General features: G+C 36.7%; 1 protein-coding gene across 1 annotated transcript in view; it reads right to left on the minus strand.

Annotated features, from left to right (window-relative positions):
* Positions 1-571: 571 nt before the first annotated feature.
* The window catches only part of LOC140155729 (uncharacterized), a 41,545-nt gene continuing 22,984 nt past the window's right edge, over positions 572-19,132 (minus strand). The window contains 4 exon segments of the mRNA XM_072178666.1: positions 572-5,908; positions 5,911-6,165; positions 8,842-8,976; positions 10,877-11,692. Coding sequence (XP_072034767.1) covers positions 4,467-5,908; positions 5,911-6,165; positions 8,842-8,976; positions 10,877-11,618 — 2,574 coding nt within the window. The 5' untranslated portion in view covers positions 11,619-11,692 and the 3' untranslated portion in view covers positions 572-4,466.

The following is a 19,132-nucleotide window of genomic DNA, read 5'->3' on the forward strand; positions in this document are numbered from 1 at the left end:
GTCCCATCATAGAGTTGTTAAAAATCATATAAACACTAAACAGCAAGATATGAGCTATTTCATAATTGTAGTGGAAAGACATCTTAATTATAGACATGATTTGTGAGTTGTATATATACAATGTTCAGTTGCCAAGTCGAGTCCATTTAAAGTATTATTTTCTACAAACATAGCATTGTAAGTTGCTTAACCTTCTACATGTAACTTTTGCAGATGTACATGAATTGTCTGGATTATTTTAAAAGCATCAGTATTTGGTTTATAGCCAAGCATAAATTGTCGTCATCAAAAAGAGGCAAATACTTGTACGTATGTATATCAATACATGTATGCTAAGATGTTGACGTGTCTCACGTTCATACATGTGACAAAAGAATCAACCTCTGCACAAGTAGATTGCATTGTCTCATTTGTCAAGTGATGATCTATGCAGATATGCAGACATGATAAAGTTACCCAACAAGTTCTGTGATTTATACGGCAGGATTGTAACTAAAATGTGTCAGAAAATAGTAATGTACGCATCCACTAGCAGGGACAATTTAATTGAATCTGATAGCATTCACTAAGAGCATTCACTAGCAGAGACAATAATGGATCTGATACCAAGCCTGTAAACACTGCACACTATATGCCAAGTGCAACTAAAATGAGTGCTACAAAACTTTTTTTGTATACTTTAATTTTCTTTTCCAATTGGCTACTACAATGTAGATTGAACCATTCCAGCTGACATCCATACACCCTATGAAAGACATTCATGATCTTAATCTCCCGCACAGGAAATAATGTGAATTTCAAATGGGACTACCTGAATGGGAGATTCCATTTGAAATTGAGAGATTAAGGTCAAGTCTTCCATAGAGGGTGTATGGATTTCAACTGCAGTAGCCCGTTCTAGGATTGAATTGCCATTTGTGTAAAAATGATAACCCAGACAGATTACCAGACAAATGACAACCCTGTAATGTTGTCCAAAACAAGGTTCTTAGAATCCATCCTGCTCCTGCTCTGCCCACTCCTTCCAAACAAAACCATGTTTGTTTCATTTTTGGGTCTTTGTATTTATTTTTAAATTATGGTAAATATTTTCAAACTGCATTATTTGTTGTCAAATCAGCTGCAAAGTAGGGTAGATATGACAATCAGACATTTTGTTTACTGATTTTACATTTCATCAAGATTGTTTCTGAACAAACTATAATAGGGAAATATTTTGGCAATATACTTCCTTTGCATGAAAATATAATTTTCTCTGGATAATTTCTCAAATAAAATGTTTTTAAAGTTCGAATTTATTTGAACATGTCCACGACGTACATGTATACAAGAAACAAACTTTAGCATTACATGATTCCCTAGCCATAAAGGTGGTAATAGCAAGTCTGAAGGTGGATAGTGACAGAAGCCCGTTTCTAGAAAAAAATATGGTATTTTGCCCAGAAAGAGCTAATTGAGTTGCATCTTCTGCCCTTATTTCACCAAGAAATCTAGATTTCCACTATTCATGGTCCCCTCTACCTTGGTCTCTCACCTGCTCTCATCTCCTATTGACCAAAAACACAGGCAGTGGTTGATGTAAGTCTGCAGCCTATTCGCCGTCATAGGAAATATGTCTTCCCTTATTTACTGGTTCACGCTTAGCAATTCATTGACTTTGTGTTTCGATCATTTTGATTGTGGTTCCAAACACATGATAGCATGAACCAGTTGACATGGCAACAATTGATTTTGACGTCACACTATGATGGCCAATTGGCTTATAATGCAGGCTCAGCATATGAAGTTATTTATTGTGCTGTAATAATCACAGTCGCGTACAATGCACTGAGATCGCTACCTATGTTATGCACATAGATGTGCAAACGATCTTCAGGCAGTGCATCAATGATCTCTTTTACACTTTACGCCAATTCTATTGCCCACTACAGGAAAGTAATGAAAGCTGGAGAGAAAGGCACAGTGTAAGTTACTGGACAGAAAAGCGTTTAATTTCATTCTAACCTGTGTCTGTGGTCTTAGTCCATTTGAGCACCAAAGTGAAGGGCCAACATTGCAAGGTACCAGTGCATTTCCTCTACCCCTACTGGGTGTAATATGTGTACCCCCCTGACAATGTTTGCACCTGAACACATAATCCTATATAATCTAATTACATTTGTCACAATACATTCATGCACCGTTTTCTCTTGTGATCACAAGAATCATTACATTTTCAAAGACTTTGTGAGTTGCATAAATTTGACACAATGTACATGCACATGTATGCCCCTACTTCTGTAGTTCCACAATGATTGTTCATAATACATAAAACCTACAACTTTCATTCTTCTATATCACAATAAATAATTGACTCAAATATCATACAGACAGATATAAAGGACTGTGGGCTATTGCAATTGAAATCCATACACCCCCTATGGAAGACATGACCATAATCTCCCAAAGAGGTGTAGAGTAGATAACCCTATAGGCAGGGACAGGCGATTTGCGCGGAAAAAAATAGCAAATTGCGCGGAGATTGCGCAGAACTGTTTTTCAGTGCAAATCATGTATCCCTGCCCATAGGAAAAAAATAGCCAATTGCGTGGAAAAAAAGTTCCGCGCAAACCACTTGTCCCTGCCTATAGGTAACCTATTGAAATTTACTCTCCCTGTGTGCAGGGTTTTGCCACAGATTTTGATTTTTGATTTTCTCAATAAGAAAACTAATTATAGGCCTAAGTAACAAATTAAGATATGAAAAGCATGGATTTTCATTGCACACTATGCTCTTTTGTCATATCAATTTGAAACGTTTTGCTTCACTTAAACGTTTAGTTTCGATACTTTTAAATGTTTGTTGATATGAGGTTTTTCTAGTTTTGTCCATTTTTCGCCACTTCCCCTGCAAAAATACTTGTAAACCCCGGCCTGCGTGGAAGATGAAGATGATGCCTCCCTTAGGGGTGTATGGCTCTCAACAGGAACAGCCCACTGTATACTATATAATAATACAGATTTTACATATATATCCACTTACATGTATATACATCGTTCACAATAAAAACAAGAATATCTTTGAAAATCCAGATATATTAATTAAACTACAGAATATGTCTAATTGTACATTTTTTATCTATAATTAGGATCAGTCAACACAGAAATACACATAAATCAAGATGAATCCAATAATTCCTTTCTACTCTATAAAACATCTTCAGATTCTCACAATTCCTAAAATTAATTCTAACAATTATGATATAGATTGTACAACTTATACTCCCACATTTTTCCTGCTGTGACAAATTCAGTGATTCAGCCATTTAGTATCAAAATTGGTTCCTGGCAAATGAACAAGTTGCCAGTTTGTGTATTGCCTGGTAGTACATGTATAATGCACCTGCACGATTGTGATTTATGATTGTCAGCCCAAATATTTTTTGTTTATTCACTGACTGACTTCAAATACATCAAAGTCGAAACTATAAATGATGTGGTTAATATATAGCTGTGTTTGCCAAAGCAGACAAAAAACATTACAAAGAGTTTAAACTCAGCTTTTTTCACATAAACACTTTAAAAGTGTATACCAATCCACAAGACAATGACTAGGAATAAGTTAAAACACATACATTGTATGCAGGTAACACATAACAAAGAAACAAGATATTAAAATCAACACCATTTTTTGATAAACACATTCTGTTGATTCATGGAAATTGAAAAAAACTCTTTTGTCTTTTTTTCACATATTATTGATAAAACATGACATAGAAGCTTGAAAATAACCAATGTTGTCTAGGCAACACAGAATTATTAACTTTTTTCATGTTGGGATCTCGTCAGGTACCGATTCTATGGATGGTTTCACTGACAATGTGAATCCAACACTTACCCATAGAACCATCCTGAGCCCAAAGAAACTAGACTGGGAGTATAGTATGTAGCCTTTACCTATGTGTAGGATTATGGGAAATTTCAAATTTGCCATATTAAATTGGCAGTCATGGGCAGCAATATAGTGGACCTTTGGCATTTTCCAGCAAAGGAACAATACTGAACATGAAGCAAGAAAATAACACAAGTTGTACAGTGCTCAAGGTGTGTGATCCGCATTAAATGCATCACTATTCACAAAAGGATTACACACACACCCCCAAACACCCGCTATAGAAGCACGTTTGTCAGGCGCATGTTGTAATGATCCCAAGGTACACCAGTTCTCACTCTATGAGCTACACACAAACATGACAAGAGAGTCCATGAAGTCCCAGTCTAATCTCTTTTTGTTATCCACGTTAAGATTACAAATTATGTCACAAAAGTCAGCAAGTGGCACATGCAATATATTCTTGCACAAACTGAAACGCTTCTCCCAACAAAAGACTTGATTTTATGTGTCACTTATTACAAAGTTGCAGCATTCTTTGCATATATTTATTACAATAAATAATACTTGTTTTGACTATTAAATTTGGCTACATCTACTGTTGAACACTTGTTGGTTGAGGGACAGAGTGATTAGATAGTAACTTACTATCTCTGCAAGCTAACAAAGCCTCACCAATTGTTTCACACGTGTCCGATGGTAGGCATGGACTTTCTGCTCGTCCGCAAGATAATTCTGAAATGTTACTTTCTTCACTTTCCATTTGACCTATGACCCCATTCCCACAATTTTCCGCATCTGGATAGCCGAGGTGTTCAGTGTCATTCTCAACACCGTGTTCCCCCATGCCAACTGTCACAGAGCTGATACTACTAGTAGCGAGAGCAGTTTCTCGCATCTCCTCCAGCGGATCTATGGCTGCCATAGCACTCAGCACTGTAAAGCCACTGCTGCTTGTACTGGAGCAATTTTGACTTGAATTGGTGGCTAGAAGATCATTTGCTGATGGTATATTGCACGTACTGTCCTTTTCTGTTGATTGTTCGTAGCCCAGATCACACGAGGAACTTGCTGATGTTGTTACTATATCGCTGAAACCACTTACCGTGGAGCTAAGATCTGTAAAGGTTGTACCTGTTGTCATTGTTGTTAGCGTTGAGGTACTCTCTAGCGACGTCAGCTTTGTACCTTCATCTGGCAAAACAGGAAGATTACCCCCTGCAACCAGACTACTTGATGACATAGATGGCATACATAAATCAGCACCAGGTGCTTCATCCATGATACCGTAAGAAGCACCAGATGCAAGACCAAAGTTAGAAGACCCAATGTACTGATAGTTTTCGTTGCCGTTCGACGAGTCTGAGCTGCTGGAGCTATAGCTCTCCTCAGAACTCTCGTATGGAGGCATGGGTGGAAGTGAGACATTGCACTGCGATTCGAGCTGCTGGTTGGTCATTTCATCATCAGAATCACTAAACTGTAGCATCCTGGGCATAGCATCTTGTATGTTGCGTTGTTTGATCTCCATGTTCCCTTCAGCAGCGGGATAGCTCCTGCTGAACCCTGGCTGTCCGGAATACACACTAGAAGACATACAGCTACTATTTGGGCTAGTATTGTATGAGCTACCCTGCTCTCCTGGACTGTGTATACTGCTACTACCCTGCATACAATTAATACTCGAATCCATACTGCTTTTGCTTGCTATACCGTACACATCACTATTCCCGGTGTCTGCATCCACAAATCCATTTTGATCTTTTTCTATGTCAATTCTCATCAGGGTATGAATGAAATGTGTGCGTACACGGGCGGGGTTGAATTCAATCCTTCCAGTCAGATTACCACACCCATCTTTAGTACAGCCACACGGAAATGACAGCCTGTCCACCTGGCATTTGATACCAGCTGTGCTGCAAGAACAAGTTTCTGGATCACAAAAAACTCGACAATCACACCCGCAAGATTCGCGAGAAGCTCTAATGCGCTTCAGCTCCATTTTCTCCAAGTTGTCAATTTTCTTGGCGCCCGCATTCGAAGCAGGTGGCGCCTCTGTTTTGTCGGGATCGGTTGCAAAAAATAATACTCGCAGACGTTGATATTCTTTAATTCCTCGTCCAAGTCGGAATCAGATATTTCACGGTCAAATTCCGTGCAACCAAGTTCTACCAACTGCTGTTGGCGCCGTTCCAGCATCTGTCGTTTCAAAATGTTACGATGAGCTTTGTCTTGCTGCACAGCAAAATCACCAAGAGTAAACTTCTGCAAACCTTCATGCTTAGCTGACATACCTGAAATGTAATGGCAAAAGAAAATTTAATCAACTTGGACAAAGTAATATTGTGAGATTTTTTTAATGTAATAAGATATATGTATATGAACATACCACTACTGCCAATGTAGTTATGAAACAAAGTATGATTTAAAAAACAAAATATACAAGGTTTGATATTATGCATATTATACTGTATATTGCCATCAAAATAAATGTTTTAGTCCTAACAGGCATTTAGATTCATATGTACAAAACAAGTTAGATCATATCTAACTTTTATTTACACCTGGTACGTATTAACTAAAATGTATGGAGATTAGTCCTATGGGGAGGGAAGTTTTTGGTATTAACATACCTGGTCCTGTGTCACAACCTGGGGTACCTTTGTGTTACATAGTAAAAAATGAAATGTTTCAAACATTTTACCTACACATCTCATTTGAAGTGGTTCATCCTTCTGAGCATTTTGACACCTTTTTTTTTTTATGGAAATCGGTTAAAAAATGAGAGAGTGCGGGCAAAAACAATCACAAAGTAGGGAGGATGTAACCCCACCTCTTTTTTCCACATTTACAATCATTCTGAGCAAGTATTGGAATGAACTTCTGTATTTATTTACTTGGTTTAGATGTCTGGGAGTTCATTTAGACATTTTTTACTAGATTCAAATTTTTCAAAGGGTTTTAAATCAAATTTACAATATGAATCCCTCCCTAATCCTCCTCCCCTAATCCTCAGCCACCCTTGGCACATTTCATGCCAAACGTCATAAGAAAATAATTGAAAAATATTTTAAAACAGGATAAAAACATGAGTAATATAGAATAAATTAGCCTTAATTTAAGACCTAATTGAATCTTCTAAGTGAAGGAATACTCAAGAGACAGTGTTTTGAAATCGAAACTGCACATCAAAATGTAACAAAGCCACCTTTTGGGTACCCCAGTATATGGCACAGGATCACCTATAATTATGTAGATCCAGTAAAGGAAAATTACATCTACCTTAATATTAGATGGCTGCAGTTTAACTTTTGGACTCTGCTAGGAGTAAAGGAAGAAAATAACCGAATCCCTCCCTAAAGCCTAACCTCCATAGTTAAAACAGGACTAATGTAGTAATGTTAGACCTGCTCTAACTTGTTTTGTGCATGTAGATCTACACAAGTACAATAAACATCATTGTAAAGAGTTTTTGTTTTATCTCACTAATGTTGTTTATCCTTCAAGTTGGAATCTCATATAACACAGAGGATTGTGACATCAATTGACAATGGCTTACAGCCAGACACATGAATCTATACAATTGGAAGATTTGCCAAGAAACACTACGCATATATCCTTCTTGCTCATTGTCTTACTTATAAAACTCTCTGACTCGTAAATAGATCAGCTGTATGGCAAACTGCCATGATTTGCGAAACATGATATCTTGAAAGAAATTTGGATAGGGGATGGATGATAGTTAACATGTCTGTTCTACAATCTATAGAGGCTGTCAGCGTGACGTCATATGCCGCCATCTTGTGGGTACACGCTGTGATGGTCGTTCGATCTCCATGCCTGAACAGCAAAATCACCGCGTTGATGCGCGATGACAGCTGCGTGGCAAGCTGCACCCTGCGCGTAATGTCCGACGCATGAACACACTGATCATTTGTACCCACAAGATGGCAAAAGGCTGACGGCCTCTATAGAGGTTAACTCTCCTCACAGTTCTGTCATAGACTCCGTTTACATAGAGCCTGAAGTTGACTTCAGTCGAATGGTCGAATTTGAACTTGACTTCACTTGTGAGTAAACAGGGTCACTGCGTTTTGAACTCAACTTCAGAAGTCGACTTCTAATGACAACACAGAGCAACTTTTGTCGAATTCAAACTTGACTATTGCAGTGTAAACGAACACGCAATTAGAAGTCAAGTTCATAATGGTTATTTTAAAGTGTGTAAACACCCCATCTAGAAATAATTTATGCTAATCCTTGGTCGTGATCTAAATTTGATGTCGCAATTGAAGTCGACTTCTCTGTGTGTAAACGTGGTCATCTTTTTTCTCATTGACAGAAATCTTTACTTTTTACCACCTGTGCAAACTATTAAACCTGTGTAGACAATAAGGCATAACATTAAGAATATGACACTGAAAACCTAGACATCCGCAGCTAGTAAGCAGTTCTTAATGAATGGCTCAAGTCCCTGTGGATTCTCAAAACTGCTGATGAATGGCTTCAATGAATTAAGTGCAGATTATGTATTGCATGTTATTGGGTCAGCGTTCGAAATAGGGCCGGTTAGCCGGCCATTGGCCTGTAACTTTTGGCCTGGCCGGTATCTTTTCTGACTGGCATCTAGTTGCCGGCCCGGCTGGCCTGTAACTTTTTAAGGTCAAGCCCGGCTGGCCTGTAACTTTTTGAGGCATATTTCGAACACTGTATTGGGTGACCTTATTATTTCAATGAGTTCATATGGCCCACTTTTAAATATAAAAAGAAAATGAAGTTAAAGGCAACTTTCAATTCAATACTAAGAAATTAAGTGTAATATTCTATTATTCATAGGTGTACTCTAAATGAACAAAGAGAAAATACAATTAAAACATGAAACTAGGTTGGGTTCCAGCTCAGCCTATTATATTACACTTTCACTAACCAAATTCAACTGGATCATACATTGTATGTGATGTCCTACTTACCTAGGGTAGATCCTCCTTGACTGGGCACAGATGTAAACCCTTGTGATCTTCTGAAGTAGAAGACAGTTACACCATTAAAAGACACTCTCCTTTTTCTTTTCTTTGCTGGTATCACACTGTCAGTGCCAACAATTCCTGCAATGAAAATTTTGAATTATTGACCTCAGATAATATTTTGATATTGCAGAATACCAAGAATAATATTTGCATTATATAACTGTTACTTGGAGAAATCAATAGTTTGCTGGAAGAGATTTTTAAATAAAAATATGTGACATGATCAAGGGGAATGAGTCACATGTTGGCAATTTTCAGTAAAAATATTTTTTGCATAATTTTCTGGCAGTTTACAAATGCTACATTTTGATGCAAACCCATCAAAATCGGACAACTGGTTACCGAGTTAATGAGCAATTTATCAATGCCTGAAAACAATATATCAAAAGTAAACAAAAGAATTTGAACACTATTTTTGCCAATATCTCAAAAACAATATTAGCGACATCCGACTCATTCCCCTTGATCATGTCACATATATATCTCACATAAAAGAAATGAAAAGCCCACAACAGAATCACCAAAATACACTGCATATCACAGGAAACTAACAAAAATGTTTTTTACATTTTTTCACACTTTGTGAATAAGATTCCATGTACATGTAGCCAGATAAAGCCTAACAAAAATAATGCTTTGTTTCCTGTAACCCGTTCCGACCATGCAAAAATGTGCCGACCGTAAAAATTTGATTAATTTTTTGAGGCAAAAATAAATTTTTTTATAAAGTTTATTTTTTTACCGTTTAAACTTTCAGCATAAGCAAGTTAGACCATGTCTAACTATGGAGGTTAGACTTACATGTAGAGAAGGATCCCTTTACTCCTGGCAAAGTCCAAATATTCAACTGCAGCTATAACATGGGAGAGCGTGGCGCAATGGTTAGAGTACTTGCCTTTAGTGCATGAGGTCCCGGGTTCGATTCCCGGCGGTGGCAATTGGCTGGGATATTGACTTGGAAAAAAAAAGTCTGAAATTAATTAGCAACATCTGTAGATTAAATTCAGACTTCCGCTCTCCCCATGGTTCATTTAGAATTGGGTAAATGAATCATGAAAGTACTCCGTCCTTCGGAGGGACGTTAAGCCGTCGGTCCCGTGTGCAGAGAGCCATACCTGTACATGTATCTCGCAGCCAGTTGCGAAAAGAGTAGGGTGTTAACCCCTGACTGTTCCCAACCCGTCCCGGCGTTCAAATGGACCCCAATGGAAATAAGCTTCAATAGAGGCTTTCTTGGGTTATCCAGGGTTCTCACAACCCGAACAAATCAAATCAAAATAAAAAAAAACATTAAGCCACATGTATTTGCCCTTAACAGGATCTACAATAGGCCTAATGTAGAATAAGGTATAATGTCAATACCAACAAGTTCCTTCTCCCTAGACTAATCTCCATATTTTTGTTTTGTGCATACAGTCTAACTTGTTTTGTAATGTATACATGTATATCTACATGTTTACATTTACATAGCTTTTATTTTTCCATGACCTGATATATTTTGTTTTAGAACGGATACAAAAATTATCTTCAAATAATTTTTTTTCCTACCTACCAACTCTCTTTAGCATGTTTTTTTGCCTAATACATGGGTGATCTGCCATTCTGGGTTGTCATTTATGAGGAACTAAAAAATCCAACAATGAATGACACTTGAAGGATGAGCATTACTGAGGTTTGTACAGGCAAGGCATCCCATTATTAGCACATACATTGATTACTATGAAGTCAAATATATGGTGAAATGGGCAATTCTAGTTGAAATCCATATGGAAGACATGACTTTGATCTTCCATACAAGGAGTGCAAATTTTAAATGGGGTTTCCTAAATGGGTGACTCCATTTGAAGACTACACCCCCTGTGTGGGAGATTACGGTCATGACTAGCTCCTGCGTATGGATTTCAACTGGAATAACCCAATAACAATATTTGCCCTTCGAAGGTCTACAGAAAGGTATCATGATTTGTACATTACATACCATCTCCATCTACAGTGCCACTGGAGAGCTGAGGAGATGAATCCACAGGCAAGGAACGCTTTCGTTTTGCTGTTGTCAAGATGCCCTTCACACCAAGAACACTTTGCACACAAGGTTTACTGGGTCCATTTAACCCTGATGAGGAAAGTTCTTTGATCTCAAGTCGATCAGTTACAGAGTCTGAAGTGCATGAAGATGTGGACACGGATGGATAATCATTGTCTGAAACAGACGATGGCTTTAAATTTGGTTCTGGGCAATCTGCTGGCTCAATTGATTCAGATGGTCCTGGCTCAACAGATTCATCAGAAGGTCCTGACTCTACTGTTTCAGAAGATGTCACCTTAGTGATTTCACATGCAGTTGCTTTACATTCTTTGGATCCATTAATGTTACACTCCGACTCAGATTTACTTGCAACAATCTCTGATTCGTCCGCCTCATCAAGTGGAACAGCCTTTGATTCTGTCATCTCTGATGAATTATCCTCCGACAAACTTGCAGCACCTATTTTGGACGGGGCTGTCTCATCATCGCTGGATTTCTCTGTATGGTCTTCTTCACTGCAAGTTCCTCGAGTCATTTGGTCATCGCTAGCCTTCACCGAGGATGTTGTTATTTCAGCAGATTCCACAATTTTGGTCCTTTCTTCTATGGCTGTTTCTGTCACTGGAACATCTGCTGTTGGTGTGGCTGTTGCTAATGCTGCCATGTTGGTTCTGTGTGATGACTTGCTGTGCATTGGTATTCCTTATTTGATCCCTTTATGTTGCCGCTTCCTTCTTCGTTTGTGACATCTAGATCTAGAATATAAATCTGTAAAATATAAACAAACCAGAAGCTGTCATTAGAATGTTTTGCATTTCAATTGTCAGTAATGTCAACCTGCAGACATTTGTAATTATTAACAAGCATGCAGGATGTAACAATTTAACTGAACTAGCAGTCTTCTATTTCCCATAATACACCCATATCCTGCTTAACTTATAAATCAAACTTTGCAGTGTGCTTATTGCACTTTTTAAGGAAATAACAGAGCATTTTTAAACTAATTAGACAATTTACACATTGCATGATGCTCATATGCTATCAAAATGTATCAAAACAATTTGAAACAACATAATTATTGTGTGTGGCTTCTAAGTGATTCTCAATACTTCACACAGAAGGTAGAAAATAGAGCAAAGATTTTAAATAAAATGAAATGAGATTTAAAATGCACTGTCTATTTCAGGCTGCCTTTACCCATGTTTATTTGACATAAGCAATTACATGACAAATTATCTGGATCAAAATCTCATCCCTATGTATGAATTGCCCATTAAAATAATATTCTGATCAGTTGACATTTAAATTGTTATTAAATTTTTGAAAAATATTGAAATAAAAATGTTTCCTTATGGGAAAAATACCACATTATTGTACCTCATATATCCGCAGATGCTACAAATGTACATACATGTACATGTATGCCCTAAGTATTATACTGAAACAAATGCCTCATGCATATTCATATTCAATTATATTGACCTGATGATGGAAATCAATGAAAAGCCATTCATGAATGGCACATAATTCACAAAGGATGATTAACCCAGTTATGTAACTGCAGACACCATATGTTTGTGTCTAATTTATTGTTCTCTTTGTCATTTTGCTTAATTATTACAAAATGTCAATCAAGTCTGCCAGGATGTTAATTATTTACTTAGCTTTCACTCAGTATCTAGGCCACCAATTTGTACTACATGTGTTGTGTACAGTAATATTTTTAAAATTTTAAAAACAGTTGTCTTTGGTTGTTCAATTTTCATACTGAATCTACAATAAATATGGATTTCCCACATGAGATTATAATTATATCATTAGAAAATTAGAATAATAATAATGATATAAATAATTATTTAAATCATGATAATAGTAGTTGGTGATATAATGACTACTATTATGATGATTGTATTACTGTAGCCCATTCCCTGAAATCCAGGAACATATGGTTAAAATTGATAGCTTTGACATCAGAGAAAAACCTGAAACAATGAGAAAAATAGCAATGGAATACATAAGTACAATACACAGCAAATAATCCTCTGATTCCTCTCGTTTTCTATAAAGTTTGTGCTTTGATAAAAATACTATGGGGAAGCAAAATATACTTTATATTATCCATGTGAAATTCAATAATTAGCATGTCAGTGTCTACCATACTTATTTTTAAAATCATGTGCAATGAACTGCAATCTTTTACTTAGTATTCAAATTTATTGTCAATTGACATTGTATTCCGTACTATTTCCGTACTGTGTGTGAAAAATGATGTTGCTTTTACTATTTTCAAGCTCAAATCCTTAGATATGGGTCCTTATTTCCTGAACATCCTTAGATATGGGTCCCTATTTTCAGGAAAATTACCCTTGGAAATGGGTAAGGGTTCAGAAGCTCGAGCCGCACATCCCTGTCGAAAAATAATCCAAGTACCCCTCCTCCCTGTATAAAATATATTATTTTTAAATGTTGTTTGATATTACAAAATTAAAATGGTTTTCATTTGAGTGGCATATCTTTCAATTTATAGGCCCCATAGAAATAAGCATTTTAACAAACCATTTGGTTTAAAACCTTATATGAATCAGTGCTCATCAACAAGATGAGCTATAATTATAAATTGTCTTTAATTGCAATTGTATTTTAATTTTATGTAAAAATATATTATAAAGACATTATTGTTTGTTGAATATATAATTCAAGAATGAAATGAAATCAAACCAATTGATTAGTAATATTATTATTATTAGAAGTATTGTCACTTTAGTAGAAATATAGCAATGACGCTGATTATTCTACATGTTTTCAAAGACACAAATTAAAAGATAACATACATATCCACCTTGAATAACACCTAACAAAATCATATACCGGTACACCTGAATTGTTGTAAATGCAATCAATTTGAAAACCACCCCTTTTTACCAATCTGTACAATTATGATAATGCTGATCATCTGTGATCAATGTATACACACAAGCATCTCTAATTCCTCACAGCATACTGAGTATCCCATCAGACTAGTATTTAGAAATCAACAACAAATCTTTCCTGTGTGCACACCCTGCCTCCTACTCTACATGGATATTATTATTCACTTCACAACTACAACTGCAACAGCTACGCAAGTATTGATGATCTTTATGCACCACCAAATTATGCATTGTTTGTCATTATATGCAAATTTCTTGTTGGCAGTTTTATATCAATTTTGAGCGCATAAACATATAAACAATTTCTCATAACATCAGAAAATGACTCCAAACAAGATTACAGAATCAAGATTGTAATTTTTTCTCTAAATTAGGATGTAGGGCCTAAATATTCCAGACCCACAGATTTACACACTCGCCTCCCAAACACATGCACCGAAGAAATAATCGTTTTGTGAAATTAAAATATACCCAGACAAATATTTAAGCCTATATTGCTAAAACTGCCATACCCACAAATAGTCATTCTATTATTATATGCTCATTAATTATATTTCAGACACTTAACAAATTTTATTTTCTTGAAATTGAATTTGAATGTATACACTAGCTGTATATAGCACTGTGGTGTTACTTGCCAATCACGAATACTTGTAAACCTCCCAATCCTACTAACACCCAAATCCTACATATTTGAACAAATCCTCTTACGGCAAACAAGCCATGTATTTCCCAAAGACAACTCTTGCAAGCGTGAGGTAGCGATATCATCATAATCTATCCATGAGTCGTTCACCTTCCCCAGCCTAGCTATCAATCTACCTTGCTGTGCGGCGGCTGGCTGCTGATGTACTAGTGCATTAGCTAAGTACGCAGCAGCAGCTCCTATGCATGCATGCACTAAACAGAAATTCAACTCACGTTTACAACCCGCCGTTTGTTTGGAATATTCTATTTTTTGGCATGCAGCAACCCCCAGGCACTGTGGGAGGCTGTAAGCTCTACTATATCAGAGGGAAGAGAAAATATGGAAGAATTACCGAGCATGTTGCCATGACAACTAAGCATGTCACTATCTCAGCCTTTATGGCCTTCCGACCCTTGTGTTGAATGAATTTCTGCACTCAATTGACAAATTGTCATTCATTCATTAGGCATATGCTGCACAGTGTAAATTGCCAGCAGTAGGGTGGATAATCATTCTATGTAATGATGTACTTGAAGAAGATTGACTACCACTCGATCCAATATACTTATAATACCGGTACATGTTTTGACAGGTATAAATCATTTCATATTCAGTTTGGATAAATACCGTAACTGTTAAATTATATAAAAGTAATATACCGGGTAGGCCTAAATATGTTTTAAAAAATATGTCTGCATCAGAATAAATGTACGAAAAAGGAAAATTACAAAAATGTTAATTAAAAAAAATAATAACATTAATTGAATGACATGGATAATTTTGCCATCTAGCTGGTAAAAATTTTTATTTCATAATATGGTTCTTGGGTAAAATGTAGGGGGGGGGGGGGTATATATACATGTAGATACTGTCAAATATCAGTAAAGTAAAGTAAAGTACCGGTACCTTTTATTTATAAGGTTGAAATGATTTTGAATAAAATATCTCATCAATTTGTACAAGAGATACGGGAAGAAATGCCACTCTGTGCAAACAGAAACCTTTTAAATATATTATTTAGCAGATTTATTTTGAATGTAGCGCAGATACCGTTTTGAAGAGTTTAATTTAATGTTTTTTTTCTTTTTTTTTAAATTATATTTCTTTCAGTAGTTAACCAGCTATTACAAGTGCATGCAGTCAGTGAAGACAGAGGAAGATGCTTGTGGAGGAGGGTCTTAGATGGAACCCACATTCCTTTCATTCCATAAGACTTGCAGCACTGTCAATGACATTCCATTTTACATCTATTTTGTCCACTCACAGAAAAATGTCAATAATGCTAGTCTCATATGACAGTTTTTCATTTATGCATATAGCAAAATAACATAAAGCCATTGTGTTTTGAAAGGATATTCACATCCTTTGCATTAAAGGTCCATTCAGTGATCCCAGTGGAAGTGTATAGGCCTAAAATGTGTACCGGTATGCTGTATAAATATAAATTACATGTACTTTAAAAAAGTAGACATAAAAAAAACTTCATAACTTTTGAACCAACTATGCTAGACCTTTGATGTTTTCAGTAAATGATAGCCTATTTGTATGTATAATGTAATAATTACAGTAACTCAATTTTCAAAAATGCCTCCTTTGGCCCCCATGGACCAGATTGTGTCACACATATACCTGTCATTCAAAGTGGACCATTTTGGACGAACATGCTCTGCACACATTTACCATGTTTACACCATCACTAATATGCTTCCAGTGTAACTTGTGGATGATGACCAGGGGACTGCAGATGCTGACTTTGTGTCAATATCAGGGCTGACAACTTTTTTTGAATTGCTTGGCGTGAGACAGAGGCGTACCGGGATTTACCGACTATAATGTTCGTTTTGACCCCTGATTATTTGAACAACGGTCCTCGATAATCTGAAAGGGGGGGTAGGGACAACAAGTTATTTGGACGATTCGTGAGATTTTATTCATTTTCCAGCTTTTTGCCTGAGATTTACTACCTAGGCGTGAGATTATACTACCTTGGCGTGAGACCGTGAGAAAGTGACCCAATGCGTGAGACTCACGGCCAATGCGTGAGAGTTGACAGCCCTGGTCAATATCATAAGTACATGTATTTAAATCCCATTTACACTACGAAAAGTAACGTAATTCAATCTCCATATTAAATTTGATTGTGACAGAATAAAAGTTCATGGTAGTCTTCTGAGTGTTGACAGAAGACTACCATGGACGTATAACGTATTATTCACTGAACTCATAGGGTATAACGTAATTGCATGTTGCACCATTATTGAAAATTTGAAAACAAATTTTAAAATGTCTGATCAGCAGACATGAATTTGGCTGACTGTTATACTAGTTAGCGTTTTTAGCCATAATATGATGGTGACAAAGTCAAATTGAATTAATTTTGCTTTTAAAACTGATGTTTACTGATCATGAGCAACATTCTAATTCTACAAAGCGACTGCAAGACCGGGCTGCAAGACCATGCATCCTATGTGATCTAATTGCACATCTGAAATCACATGCACTGCACACAAGAACATTGGCCTGGTAACATTCACACTTGTGGCTTGTTAGTCCCGGTCTTGATCTCTGCACCTAAGTTGGTGGGGTGGAGGTTCGATCAAAACCAGGGTGGAGAAAACAACTTTCTCTTCAACTTCTTCCTTTCTTTTTTAGAGGTGTGGTTCGATATTTCCCCAGATATTTCATGTTTTGTTTTAAAATTCTATCTTAGATTGAGGCCTACCGTTAAAACAATATGTTTCCAAATTTTTAGTTGTATTGCTCTCACAGTGTTCTGATATGAAAAGCAAAAATGTGTATAATAATGCCTCATAAGGATAGTGTACACACACATCCAGTGTGGTAACCACAATTGGCTCATATGTTTGTGTTCACACCATCAAAATGAAACATATCTTGGGCATTAAATTTTACTAGGTTAATGAGAAAAATATGAGCTTTCTTTTGTTACCAAAATCTATTTTGATGAAATACCCCAGTGGAAGATTCAATAAAAGTCTTCCACAGAAGGAGAATGTTTTTCAAATGGAATTATCTCTGTTTAATTATTGTCACCCATGCATACTCGGTGCATCATACGCCCCCTATGTCAACGGATTTTATTGCTATTTGGTGAAAGTGTGCCACTTGCTAAAATATTAATCCCCACCAAATTTAAATTCAATCCGAAGTCGTCTAGTGGGTCCACCGGGAGCTCAAAGTTTCGACGCGATCTTTACAGCAAATGCCGCGATTTCACATAAGGCAGCCATTTATATTCCCATTACTTTACACAGTGAAATCATGGCTCCGTATGGAATTTGCATCTATTCATGCTTAAAACAATGGTAATGGAATATTTAATGGTTTCACAACATTTTAAGTAGTTGGCATGGTGTCATGGAATCACTTCTACATTAGAAATTAATAGCTGCCATGTATATTTCCATTACTTTGCACATTAAAATCACGGCTGCCATATGTATTTGTGTCTAATACTAGGCCCTACTGCTTTAAAAGAGTGGCAAATGAAATTTGATGTTATCAAGTGTTGTTCAATAATTAGGCATACTGCTTTAACTAATAGCTGCCTTAGAAGCTAATAGCTGCCATTTACCAACATGTCAATGTCACTACTTTGTCTGCTTTCCATGAGTACTGTATGGCTGTATTTTTTTCTCAAAAGGATCTTACATAATTCTAGGAAAAGTGGGTATTAATAATTCTATAAATAGTACTTCCTCTGGTTGTTGTTTGTTTCTGTCAGAGCATGATTTCATGGTCAGAGAGATGACAAGAAACATGCCCCATCTTGTTGACCCTGATGAGAAATACCTTATTCCTTAGTATATAGACCTATAATTGGGATTTTCTTCAGCATCTTCACAAGTTGTTTGTCTTCACTGCAGCTATCAACATCCTGATATCAATGACAATATGGCTGAAAAAAGTTCTGCCAGTGCAGAACAAACCCCAGAGTCATCCAAGACAACTTCTAAATCGTGTACAAGAAAAAGCATTGAAATATTTGGGCTTGGCAAAGGAATCACTACTGCCGATTCAATTATCACAGGATCAAAGCTTCCAACAAGCAGACAGGTTCTACGGTGCTACTTGTATAACCAAAAGCAAGGACTAGCTTCAAAACAAACCAAGTATCAGACTGCAAAGCTTGTGTTAGACCAGGTTGCCGAGTTCTACAACAAAGCTAACATTCCCATGATCATAGAAAAGAATGCATGTAAGAAGATCATACAGCTTGCCGATGAAAACGCAAAGATTCGAGCAATCCCACTTTCGCGGAGAAAAACTCCAGCTACTTGTGCTAAATTGCAGCTTGCTGAAAGCCAACTCGGTAAAACATTTGCAATTTGGCCACAAAATGTTGATGAACTGATTACAATCCCAGAAGACCGCTTGTTCCTGAATTCCATGAGAGGAGATCGATGTGCAACATTTGGCTCCAGTGATACAGTACTTGCAGCAAAAATAAAAGCATAAAGAAGAGCGTGCAGCAAGAGAAGCAAAGCGACAAGAAAGAAGTAAACAGCAGATGGATGAACCATCAACTAGTTTTCATTCTCTTCTTAGTTCCAGTGAAGATAGCAATAG

This window comes from Amphiura filiformis, chromosome 6, assembly GCF_039555335.1.
Source record: "Amphiura filiformis chromosome 6, Afil_fr2py, whole genome shotgun sequence".
Classification (NCBI taxonomy): Eukaryota; Metazoa; Echinodermata; class Ophiuroidea; order Amphilepidida; family Amphiuridae; genus Amphiura; species Amphiura filiformis.